The sequence below is a fragment of the Hyaena hyaena genome, unplaced genomic scaffold (assembly GCF_003009895.1).
Source record: "Hyaena hyaena isolate Hyena2069 unplaced genomic scaffold, ASM300989v1 scaffold_1535, whole genome shotgun sequence".
Classification (NCBI taxonomy): Eukaryota; Metazoa; Chordata; class Mammalia; order Carnivora; family Hyaenidae; genus Hyaena; species Hyaena hyaena.
This window is the reverse complement of record NW_024082159.1, coordinates 192041-205610: the sequence shown is the minus strand read 5'-3', so window position 1 is coordinate 205610 and position 13570 is coordinate 192041. Positions and strand designations below refer to the sequence as shown.

The window sequence follows — 13570 nt, the reverse complement described above, 5'->3', positions numbered from 1 at the left end:
CACAAAAACAGACACATAGACCAATGGAATAGAATAGAGAACTCAGAATTGGACCACAGATGTATGGCCAACTTATCTTTGACAAAGCAGGAAAGAGTATCCAATGGAAAAAAGACAGCCTCTTTAACAGATCGTGCTGGGAGAACTGGACAGGAAGACACAGAAGAATGAAATTAGATCATTTTCTCACACCATAAACAAAAATAAACTTAAAATGGATAAAGGACCTGAATGTGAGACAGGAAACCATCAAAACCCTATAAGAGAAAGCAGGAAAAAATCCTCCTAGACCTCAACGACAGCAATTTCTTACTTGACACATCCCCAAAAGCAAGGGAATCAAGAGCAAAAATGAACTACTGGGACCTCATCAAGATAAAAAGCTTCTGCACAGCAAAATAAATAATCAATAAAACTAATAAAAGTAATAAAGCAACTGACAGAATTGGAAAAGATAGTTGCAAATTACATATCACATAAAGGTCTAGTATCCAAAATCTGTAAGGAACTCACCAAACTCCACACTCGAAAAACAAATAATACAGTGAAGAAATGGGCAGAAGACATGAAGAGACACTTCTCCAAAGAGGACATCCATCTATGGCCAGCAGACACATGAAACGATACTCAGTGTTCCTCATCATTAGGGAGATATAAATCAAAACCACACTGAGATACCACCTCACGCCAGTCAGAGTGGCTAAAATGAACAAATCAGAGGACTCTAGATGTTGTCGAGGATGTGGAGAAATGGGCACCCTCCTACACTGTTGGTTCGAATATAAACTGGTGCAACCCCTCTGGAAAACAGTATGGAAGTTCCTCAAAAAATTAATAATAGAACTCCCTTATGACCCAGCAGTGGTACTACTAGGAATTTACTCAAGGGATACAGGAGTGCTGATGCATAGGGGCACATGTACCCCAATGTTCATAGCAGCACTAGCACTCTCAACAATAGCCAAAACATGGAAAGAATCTAAGTGTCCATCAACTGATGAATGGATCAAGAAGATGTAGTGTATTTATAAAATGGAATACTACATGGCAATGAGAAAGAATGAAATCTGGCCATGTGTAGCAACATGGATGGAACTAGAGGGTGTTATGCTGAGTGAAATAAGTCAGGCAGAGAAGGACAGATACCATATGTTTGCACATTTAGGAGGATTAGGAGGAAGCTAATGGAGGGCCATGAGGGAGAAGAAGGGGAAAAATAGTTGGGGAGAGGGAGAAAGGCAAACCATGAGAGACTCTTGAATGCTGAGAACAAACTGAGGGTTGATGGTGGCGGGGGTGAGGGGAAGGGGTATGATGGTCATGGGAGAGGGCACTTGTTGGGATGAGCACTGGGTGTTATATGTAAACCAACTTGACAATAAACTATATTTAAAAAATAAATAAATAAATTTTAAAAAGGTAAAAAAAAAGAAAAATAGAAAAAAGAAAATGGCTCCCCCTCCTAAAATTTCTCACAGACTTATAGTTTCTTACTAAGCTGTGGCCAAACAGGTATTATTTATTCAAGAGAAAAGATGACATTTATCCACAAAGATATTTAAATCTATATTAGCAGATGCATAGATAAACAAATTGTGATATGCCTAGATGTGAACACAAAATAAACAAAATGTTTTAAAGTTTTGAAGAGAAAGGAAAAAAGTTTTGTTTGAGGCCAAGGTGGGGCAACTGTCTAAGATACACAGTCTTCACAAGGAACAGAGTGCTGGGGGGGAGGGGGGGAACACTAGGTACATGTGTTTTTTTAACACAAAGAGTTACAAATTATCAGGACAAAGGACATTCCAGAAAATTACAGATCCTATCTTATGCTCTTAGTATGTGTGTGGCTGTATGACTTTAATCTTATGGGAAACAGGAAAGTTTTGTTTTGTTTTGTTTCTTATCTTTATGATTGGAATGCATCTTTTTGGTTATTTCTTTTCTTTTTTTTAACAAAGCAGATAAATGTGTGCTCAGGGGAGTAACAACTCATGCTCTGAGGCTTTGCAGACTCATTTGGACCTTGGTAAATTTTAAATTGTAAGTTTCCTGGTAGCCCAGGAGAAGGGCCCACAAACATTATTGAAAATTTCCTTTGTTACATATAATGGAACACTGCATGGAAATAAACATGAAAAATAACTAATAAACCTTAAATGATTCCTGAAAACATAACACAGAGAGAAAGACCAACTTCCTACAGGGCAGAGGAATGACCTCTCCCAAATCTGCTCCTCCATAAAATTAATGAGAATATTGGCAAAGTGGTCAATTCAGACTTTTAGAAATTAACCAGTCTTGCAATAAACCTAGGATTGTTTATTTATGTAAAACTGGCAGAATCTGGTAAAAAAAGTTGACCTTTGTGTTGATTATATGTGCCCCGTTCCCATTCCCCATCCTCAGGGCACAACAGCTTTGAAAAATTGCAATTGTGATTGCATGACTGCACACACTTGCCAAAATGGCATCAAAATTTCTATATTTTGTTGTTCGTATATACCTCCATAAATTTGACCTAAAGGTAACTTCTGATTTCCACAGAGTCAAACAGATAAAATCATTCACTCGATGCTTAATACTGATAAAATATCTGTTACTAATAAAATATAACAGATGCATTATGTTTTCAGGGCTCCTTCCAGCCTTAAACTAATGCAGTTCAAGAGCTAAGCATTGGAAGCTAACGTTTTCTTCACACCCTTTCTTCACCCCAAAAATATTTTAAGAATTACCTCAAGGATGGAATCCAGAAAGCTATTTGGATAATTTTTTTCCTCTTCTCTTTTCTTTGTTCCCAGTTGCAACGACCTTGGTTTTAAAAAAATAAGAGTATGAAAAGACAAGCTGCTAAGGAGAAGTAGTTAGATGAAGAATTTTAAGTAGTAAATGGGAGTGGTCAGAGGAGCTGACCACATGAGCTTTCTCCATGAATCTTCATGAGCCTTATGCAGTATTACATATTGGACTCCATGGCCTATGACAAGTATATGGCCGTCTGTCCTCCCCTACACTACAACAGCAGAATGTCCATGTCCCTTTGCAGCTGCCTCATCACTGTCCCCTACCTCTGGGGTTCTACGGTGGGCACAATGCTGGTGATATTGACCTCTCACTTGTCCTTTTGTGGACCCAACATCATTAACCATTTCTACTGTGCTGACCCACCCCTCCTGATGCTGACATGTTCAGACACTTACATAAAGCAGACAGCCTTGTTTGTGTCCACAGGGATTAACCTCACAGTGTCCCTACTCATCATCCTTGTCTCCTACATTTTCATTTTCATAACCATTATGAGGATCTCTTCCAGCAAAGGCCAGTGCAAAGACTTCTCCTGACACCTGACCGCTGTTGCCATGTTTTATGGGTCCCTATTCTCCATGTATCTGAGACCAGCCAATGAGCAGTCTGTTGAACAAGGGAAAATTGTGGCAGTGGTTTGTATCTTTGTGAGTCCCATGCTGAATCCATTTATCTACAGCCTGAGGAAAAAAGTTGTGAAGTAGGCTTTGAGAACAGTGTGTAGGAGAAAGTTTGGTACAACAGAGAAAAGGTCTATTTTGACAGTCTCTCAATGAATTTAAAAAAAAAAAAAAAACACCTCAAAAACAATCAAACAGCAAGCCTTGTTGGTTGTACCCGAGTGCAGTTCTCTGGAGCACCACTGACATTGATTATATATGCATAGCTTCTGACCAAGTGAAAATCCTAATGGCAACCATGAATAGGATAATTGTTTAGAAATGATGACAGATGGAAAACACAACAGAGGTCAGCTGCTTACGACTAAGCATGGTCCCCTGTGTAGTCTCATTCAGGAACCCCCTTATTTGCTCAGTCTGCAGAGAAGTCCTTCCTTTCAGATCATAGGTCGACAATACTGATCATCGCTGAGCTCTTCTATTAGCAAAGTGCAAGGCTTTGCAGTATGTTTCCTCAATATGAAAATAATTTACATTCCTTTGATATATTACATAGTGTCCTTTAATGAAAGCTGATTCTCTTCTCAAAAAAGGCTGAAAGCCCTAATTCTGGATATTTTTCTCAATACGTTTTTGATACATTCTATGTCTACTTATCCAGAGTAGAAAACCATCTGTGTTTTATTATTTTCACAAAGAATTTGATACTTTGCATTTTAATTACCTAGTACACTTGTTCCATTCATTTTCCTTAATCAAAGCAGATACCTGTATGGATGGAAGAAACCCATCATGGCTTCCATCAGAAGTTTTTATGATTTTGTTCCTATGTTATTGACAATTACTTGCTCTGTAATTCTACATATTACCTTTGTGTTTGTATCTACCCGCAAACTACTTTTAAACTAGCAGCTATTCTTTTTTTTAAAGGTATATATTTCTATTTTTTATTTTTTATTTTTTTTTACAAATAGTTTATTGTCAAGTTGGTTTCCATATAACACCCAGTGCTCATCCCCAAAAGTGCCCTCCTCCATGCCCATCTTCCCCCTCCCCCCCATACCCATGAGTCCTCAGTTTGTTCTCAGCATTCAAGAGTCTCTCATGGTTTGCCTCTCTCCCTTTCCCCCACCATTTCCCCCCTTCTTCTCCCCCATGGTCCTCCGTTAAGTTCCTCCTAATCCTCCTATATGTGCAAACATATGATATTTGTCCTTCTCTGCCTGACTTATTTTGCTCAGCAAAACACCCTCTAGTTCCATCCATGTTGCTACACATGGCCAGATTTCATTCTTTCTCATTACCATGTAGTATTCCATGGTGTAGATAAACCACATCTTCTTGATCCATTCGTCCTTTGTTGGACACTTAGGCTCTTTCCATGTTTTGGCTATTGTTGAGAGTGCTGCTATGAACATTGGGGTACATGTGCTCCTATGCCTCAGCATTTCTGTATCCCTTGGGTAAATTCCTAGCAGTGCTATTGCTGGGTCATAGGGGAGTTCTATTGTTAGTTTCCTGAGGAACCTCCACACTGTTTTCCAGAGGGGCTGTACCAGTTTACATTCCCACCAACAGTGTAGGAGGGTGCCCGTTTCTCCACATCCTCGCCAGCATCTAGAGTTCTCTGATTTGCTCATTTTAGCCACTCTGACTGGCGTGAGGTGGTATCTCAGTGTGGTTTTGATTTGTATTTCCCTGATGAGGAGGGATGCTGAGCATCGTTTCATGTGTCTGTTGGCCATCTGGATGTCCTCTTTGGAGAAGTGTCTCTTCATGTCTTCTGCCCATTTCTTCACTGTATTATTTGTTTTTCGAGTGTGGAGTTTGGTGAGTTCCTTACAGATTTTGGATACTAGACCTTTATGTGATATGTAATTTGCAACTATCTTTTCCAATTCTGTCAGTTGCTTTATTACTTTTATTAGTTTTATTGATTATTTATTTTGCTGTGCAGAAGCTTTTAATCTTGATGAGGTCCCAATCATTTATTTTTGCTCTTGATTCCCTTGCTTTTGGAGATGTGTCAAGTAAGAAGTTGCTGCGGTGGAGGTCAAGGAGGTTGTTTCCTGCTTTCTCCTCTAGGGTGTTGATAGTCTCCTGTCTCACGTTCAGGTCCTTTATCCATTTTGAGTTTATTTTTGTGCATGGTGTGAGAAAATGATCAAGTTTCATTCTTCTGCATGTTGCTGTCCAGTTCTCCCAACACCATCTGTTAAAGAGGCTGTCTTTTTTCCATTGGATATTCTTTCCTGCTTTGTCAAAGATTAGTTGGCTGTATACTTTTGGGTCCACTTCTGAGCTCTCAAATCTGTTCCATTGGTCTATGTGTCTGTTTTTGTGCCAATACCATACTGTCTTGATGATGACAGCTTTGTAGTAGAGGCAAAAGTCTGGGATGGTGATGCCTCCCGTTTTGGTTTTATTTTTCAGTATTCCTTTGGCTATTCGGGGTCTTTTGTGGTTCCATACAAATTTGAGGCTAGTTTGTTCTAGTTTTGAGAAGTATGCTGGTGCAATTTTGATGGGAATTGCATTGAATGTGTAGATAGCTTTGGGTAGTAATGACATCTTAACTATATTTATTCTTCCTATCCATGAGCATGAAATGTTTTTCCATTTCTTTGTGTCTTCTTCAATTTCCTTCATAAGTTTTCTATAGTTTTCATCATAGAGATCTCTTGTATCCTTGGTTAGACTTATTCCAAGGTATTTTATGTTTTTTTGTGCAATTGTGAATGGGATCAGTTTCTTGATTTCTCTTTCTGTTGCTTCATTGTTGGTGTATAAAAATGCAACCGATTTCTATACGTTGATTTTGTATCCTGCAACTTGGCTGAATTCTTGATGTTTAACCAACTGAACCTCCCAGGTGTCCCAAAGTGGACAATCATTTTTTAAGACTCCTAAAAACATAATGTTAAATTCATTTCCAGAAAAATCATGTATTATTTTCCCTGACTCAACAATATATGAAAGTACTAGTCCTTTTGAACTCTTTTAAATATAGGGACAGAAAAGAGTACCTTATTCCATGCTTTTATTACTAAGCTTGTTACTCATTCATTTTTAGCATTTTAAAGTTTTTAACAAATTTACATTCATAACTTGCAACATTGACTTCTATATTGGGGGTTAGTCCTCCAGCTGATATCTATGCACTCATCAGCTCTTAACACTTTTGCCACTTTATCTTATTTGTGGCAAAATCTTTGCCCAGTTGTTGAGTGCTGCTTATTTTAAATATTTTATGGTCAAAACAGAGTAACTTCTTTATTTTGAATTTTTTACACTGCTATTAATCTCACAGGTATTTTCTTTGGCTTGTTGAATTGCCAATGTTTATTATAAGCATAATCAACAAGGAATTTTTTTTCAGTGATTGAATGGTTCACAGTTGAAGGGTATGTGTGGGCATGTCAGTTCTTTGGGGGAACAATTGTTGGAAAAAGGAAAATTCAGCTAAGGATAAGTTTCTGTGTTTATGTATCTGTTGGAAAATATGTGGCATTTTGGACACTGGTACAGTACAAAAATTAATGTTCATGTAAAAGTGTTAATTAATGGGGGCAGCTATAGGGGCTCAGTAGAGTAAACATCTGATTTTGGCTCAGGTCATGATCTCATGGTTTGTGGTTCTAGCCCTGCATGGGGTTCTGTGCTGACAGCTAGAAGCCTGGAGCCTGCGTTGGATTCTGTGTCTTTCTCTCTGCCCCTCCCTCACTCGTGCTCTGTGTGTGTTTCTCTCTCTTTTTCAAAAATAAACATTTAAAACAGTATTAATTAATGCACAGTGTTAATATATAGTACCAGATTCTCGTTCTTCATTTATAGGCCATCAACATCTCTCTGCCTTTCTGGCAAAAACAACAACAACAACAACAACAACAAAAACTTAACTCACCCATAACGTTTTATCCCTATCCAGATCTCTCTATGCTCTAATTCCATACATCTTCTGATCAGATAGGGGGATCAAACTGTAACAGGGCTATTCGTGCCAACACGTTTCCACATTATTCAAACAATTTAAAAGGGATATGTATTATACGTATAGCCACATTTGATTTTTATTTATATGCTCTCATATATTTCATGAATTAAACCATCATATGCATAAATACTAGGTGAAAAATATTTGATAGCTAGGGGTGTCTGGGTGGCTCAGATACTTAAGTGTCTAACTCTTGATTTTGGCTCATGTCATGGTCTCACAGTTCATAGGATCCAGCACCTCATCTGCTCTGCGCTGATAACACTAAGCCTGCTTGGGATTCTCTCTCTCTCTCTCTCTCTCTCTCTCTCTCTCTTTCTCTTTCTCTCTCTCCCTGCTTGAAGGCACTCTCGCATTCTATATCTCAAATAAATAACTTTTAAAATATATAAATTGGATAGCTAGAAGCATCTGATTTTCATTTTCTACAATAATTTTTGACGGCAGAATAATGAAGACAGAATTTTATTTTACTACTAATTAAAACATATTTTAAATCTACATTAATTGTAAGAATTTAAAATACATATACAGATATGTCAAAGAAGAAATAGAAACAGATTTATATAAGGAAGATAAGATCACATATTTCCTGGAAAATAAAATGTTTCTTAAAAATATTAGAGGAAAGGGTTAAAATATGAAGGAAAAGGTTATACAATATTACAGCATACAACAAAATTGTATTTAGAATAATTTGAGATATTCCTATAATATATGGCCATGAAATATTATTAATAACATACAAGAGTTGCTAACTTATTTAATATTAGGATGCAAAAATCCACAAAGTAAAACAAAATTCAAAACTTTTTCTAAATAAAAATGTAAATAATCTTCATTTAAGGAATGATCAGAGCTAACATGAACAGCAATCATCAAAGCGATGTATGTCCTTTATTATTAGTTAATTGCATATTTCAATTCTTCTTCTGTTCCAATTAAAACAGATCCTTTCCTAAGAGTTTCAGCTGCGACAATGAAGAAGCAAGGAATTTTAGATGATATTAATAAAAGTACAGTCACCTGGTTATTCTCAAACATGACTAATCATAAATGTAAATGGTTGATGATTCCTGGAGAAAACTTTTCCATAGAAAAAATTAGCCAAAGCTTTAAAGTTGTTTGGTGCACTTAATGAAGCAATTCCCCATCATAAAGGAATAATCAGGTATGTTCATAGAGATATGAGTCAGTCTTAACAATAATCAGATACAACAATATAATGGAATAATGGCTTGCAAAACGAAGTATATACATATAAAGTGCACCCAATCACTTCTCAGCCTTTTGGCTAAGATCAAGTGTAGTATCTGTTCTTATCAGTTTAATATAAAGTGCACCAAATGCATTTTAATAAGAGATTATAAGTAAATTTTATTTCAAAATTTAAATTGAGTTTTATTCCAAAATTCAAAAATCCTTCAGTATGTTTCAACTTGCTTTTCTACTTGGAATGTACTACTTTTGTAACTAAGTTCAAGTATGATAAAATTTTTTGATTAATACTACTTCAAAAGTGATATTCACTGAAAATCTTTAGGCTGTATGAAAATACAAACATCATACTATCAAATGAAAAGCAATGTTGAAACTTGTATATAGAATTAAAACAACACGTATGAATATCAATTCATTGAGAAAAATATAACAAAATACAAACAGAAGTTACCTATTGGCTTAGGACATGTCACCAATAAATGTTGTTCCCTCATATATGTCTATATTTTTATCTATGTGTAGTAAACATGTTTGATAATATCAACCATGTACAATCAACTGAGATCTAAGAAGAGTCTAACTTACTAAATCTACAAGTCATTTATATATTGTTCTGGAAAAATCAATTGAGTATGTTAGAGTAAATACACCAATTATTTTATATAAGCATTTAGTAATGTGGTCTTAGTTAAAATAAGAGTGTACAATACTAGAATACCAAACATCTAATACAATTTAAAGAAAATTTAACTTACATTTCAAAATGCAGCCAAATACTTGACTAATAACACATAGGTTCACGTGTTAATCTGGATGAATTATGTATCTTTACATAGAATCCTCTTTACCATGAATTTGCACAATAGAAATTTTAAGAACCAGTGTAAAGAGCCTTATCTACCAAATACACCGTCACAGACACATTTATGCACCAAAGCAAGCATCACGTGTTCTCCTCCAGAAAGATATAGACACTCCACTCATTTTTATACTGCTCCAAGACATTCTCACATCTACAAAGCCAATTAATAGATGCTATTAACTCTGAATTAATTATATCAAAGTCAGAACTACAACATGAAAAATATACCTACATTGCTTTTATACTATGATTGAATTGGATCCATGATCATGGAAATTATAAGCAGGTATTGACAGTTTATTTTCAAAATTAAGGAGGATAATCAGTATTTGCAATAAGACAAGAAGTGTCTTAGATATCTACAATATTGGTTGGGAAAAAATATATACAAAGCTTAACCATGAGAGATCCATACATTTACAGTTTCTCAAAGGTGATTTCAGTGATTACACAGGCCTCAGAACCATTGTCCTATATAGCTTATTGAAGAATAGATTATTTCATATTTTTATTTTACTATTCATTCATTTATTTATTTATTTAAGAGAGTGAGGGAGAGAGAGAGGGGGAGAGAACAAGAGTGGTGGAGGGGCAGGGGAGAGGGAGAGAGAGAATCTTAAGCAGATTCCATGCCCAGCATGAGCCAGATGCAGGGTCTCATCTCGCAAACATGAGATCATAACCTGAGCCAAAATCAAGAGTCAAACACTTAACCGACTAAGCCACCCAGGCACCTCTCACATTCTTTGTAAGTTTAAAACTAATCACTCCATTTTGAACTTTACTACGGCTCCGTAGACGATACGATCAGAGAAGATGGAATTCCAGTGATCCTGTAGACTGAATTTATTCTAATTCTTGCCCTCAAGTGGGTAAAGATGTTAAAATATCTTATGGAATTATTGGACAACACCAAATTTTACTCTGAGATTTTTCTGCTAAGGGAAAGAGTGTTTAATTTTAACATTACAGTTTCTATGAAAACAATTTGTCTTGAAGGTATTACTTTTGAGGAGAAATTTGCTAATGTCATTGAGAGTTTCTGAAGCAAAATCATGACTGTAGACCAGCAGGTTTGTTCTGTGAAGGGACTCACTATGTTATTACAGACACTTAGGAATTACATTGCAGCTTTATGAAAGATATTACCCTGAATGACTTGCTGCATAGCATGGATCACATGCTTGTTCCTTAAACTGTAGATCAGTGGGTTCAACATTGGGCTCAGAAAAGTATAAAAGACTGCAATTATTTTGGACTCCTCCACAGACTTCTCAGAGGGAGTCCTTAAGTACATGCAGAAGAGGGTTCCATAAAACAGGGTGACTGTTGTCAAGTGGGAACCACAGGTAGAAAAGGCTTTGTGCCTGCCTTCAGCAGAACGGATCCTCAAGATGGCTGCAATAATGAAAAGGTAGGATAGGACAATGATGAAGAGAGAGCTTGACAAAGTCAAACCAGCGACCACCAACATGGCCATCTTTTTGACAGAGGTGTCAGAGCAGGCCAACATTAAAAGAGGAGGATCAGCACAGTAGAAATGGTTGATTTCAAGGGAGCCACAGAAGGACAAGTGAAAAGTCAACAGTGTCTGAGAGAGTCCATTGAGGAAGCCACAAGTATAAGACACCATGACTAGAGAGATACAAATGTTTTTAGACATTCTGGTACTGTAATGTAAAGGGCTACAAATGGCCACATAGCGGTCCAATGCCATTGAAGCAAGGATGTAAAACTCAGTGATCACCAGGGCAATGAAGAGAAGACACTGTGTGAAGCAGCCAGCATAGGAGATGGTCTTCTGGTCTGTGAGGAAGCTGTGCAGCATATTTGGAGTGATATTGGAGGAATAGCAAATGTCTACAAAGGAGAGGTGGCTAAGGAAGAAGTACATGGGCGTTTGGAGGTGGGAATTAGTCCTGATCAGCACGATCATGCACAGATTCCCTGCCAGTGTCATCAGGTAGATCATCAGAAACACACCAAAGAGGATCTTCTCCAGGACAGGGTCGTCTGTGAGTCCCAGGAGAATGAATTCTGTCACTGTAGTGTGGTTTGGGGAAGACATTTTCTTATCTCTTGTAAACTGATAGTCTTAGAGAAAGTGAGGAATTCCATCTGATCCAGCTTCTGCATTTATTCCATCCATTTTATCATTTACACATTCATATATTCATCTACTGAGAAATTTCCTTATTTAAAAAATACATTAAATTATCTACATAAATATCATATTCTATACCTCTTGTTTTCCCTTTGTCTTTGTATCTCGGACACACACATACACACACACACACTCTCACCCTTGTGTGTGTATATATATTTTCATATTTTATATTATTTAATATATAATAATGTAATAATATTGTATATTTTATTTATATACATATTCACTAATTTATACCTGTCTTTTTGAGGAACTCCATATTTGATATTTTTACACATTAAGAAAAAATGCCAAAGGAATGAAATTAAGATATGAAAAGCCACGGGCAATTGGCATCATTCAAATGGACAAAAATGGAATTTAGATATGCAGGTCTCACCAACTCTGAAAAATTATGGCTTCAGATATATTCTAGAAGATAATCTTCAGTACAACATTTTACTTGAAAACCATTGCTATCTGACTTAATATCATTCATAAAATTTATCGAGTGAAATACATATTGTCTCTTGATATTTAGCTAAGAGTTTGCAGAATAAAGAATGCTTCTTTTTACTTTGAATTTTAACACATTCATTTATTCATTTATACTATAAAGACCGATTTTTTTTCCTGTTCTAGGTTCTGGGATTAAAGCAGTGAACAAACACCCCAACCTCATGAAGCATACATAGTAAGAGATGAACAGATTTAAATACATAGATAAAGATATATATCATTGTGTGAGTTAAAACCAAGTGCTATGAAGAAAAATGAAGATGAATTGCATTTAGATGCAATATTTTCCACATTGTTGGGATATAATATCCATACAAAAGGACATAGTAAAAACAAAAAAAATATGTATTTTAGTAAACAATATATAAATATCCATACAAAAGTACATAGTAATATATATATACATGTATATATATATTTAGTAAATAATATATAAAGTGATTTACCTGTAACAAGTTGATTTGCCATGGTTCGTAAAACAAGGTGGTAAGATTTATAATGTATTTCTTAAGCATATTCGGTAGAGTATTTAAAGAATAATTCTAAAAAGCCAATTAAAAGAGTCTTTGTTCCTCATGGGCATAACCTTAATTTGATGCTCTGGGAACTGAATTCTATTTTGAGGCCAATATCTCTATGTAACATATACAAACACTGCTTAGTTCTGTCAACGAGATCTTTAGCACAATTAGAAAAAGTAGCCATCTGTTTTAATACTATGGAAGGTATAAAATAAGCGTAGGTAAATTTTGCTTATTTGATATAGTGATGTGGGAATTCCTATTAGAAAGCCTGTTTTTCCCTGTAAACACTGAGGTGGCATCATCTAATGAAAGTGTGGAAGAGGAAGTTAAGATACATGAGAGATTTGAGGAACAAAAGTCCAGGCTAACCACAGATATTCATATCAAGTAATTCTGACAAATCACCTACATTCAAAATACATGAACACTCTCTGCAACTCAGGGATGAAAATATAACCAGCTCAATTAAAAAAAAAATTCCAAAGTGACTAGGCACTTCATAAAATATATATGAATAGCCAATGACAGAAAAAGAATGTCAACATCTATAACTGTCAAGGAAATGAAAATTAAAACTACAGATGGATACCACTTCCCACACACCTCATTAGCAGGAATTAAAAAGATGACAGTGACTCTCTGGGAAGACAGTGCATAGGAGGATCCTAGGCTTTCCTCAACCCATGCATACACCTAGATTATAGCCTCATCAGTGAAATAACCCAGAAAATGACCCAAAGAGTGGCAGAATAAACTCTCTACAGCTAAATGTAGAGAAGAAGCCACATCAGAGAGGATAGGAAGGGTGGAATATGCAGTCCAGAGCCAAATGGATCTGTGGGACTGTCCACAGGATGAGGGGACATGGCAGAAATA

General features: G+C 36.1%; 1 protein-coding gene and 2 pseudogenes across 1 annotated transcript; 2 read left to right on the top strand and 1 right to left on the bottom strand.

Moving 5' to 3' along the window:
* Positions 1–2942: 2942 nt before the first annotated feature.
* Positions 2943–3584, top strand: LOC120225856 (annotated as a pseudogene).
* Positions 3585–8696: 5112 nt separating this feature from the next.
* On the top strand, positions 8697–8808 carry LOC120225873 (annotated as a pseudogene).
* Positions 8809–10625: 1817 nt separating this feature from the next.
* Positions 10626–11573, bottom strand: LOC120225864 (olfactory receptor 5M10-like). The gene has a single exon (XM_039224047.1). The coding sequence runs from the start codon at positions 11571–11573 to the stop codon at positions 10626–10628; it is 948 nt and encodes a 315-aa protein (XP_039079978.1).
* Between the last annotated feature and the right edge of the window lie 1997 nt (positions 11574–13570).

What these genes read in the sequence shown, in the direction of transcription:
- LOC120225864 (XM_039224047.1), bottom strand. Translation starts at nt 11,573, where the DNA reads ATGTCTTCCCCAAACCACACTACAGTGACAGAATTCATTCTCCTGGGA.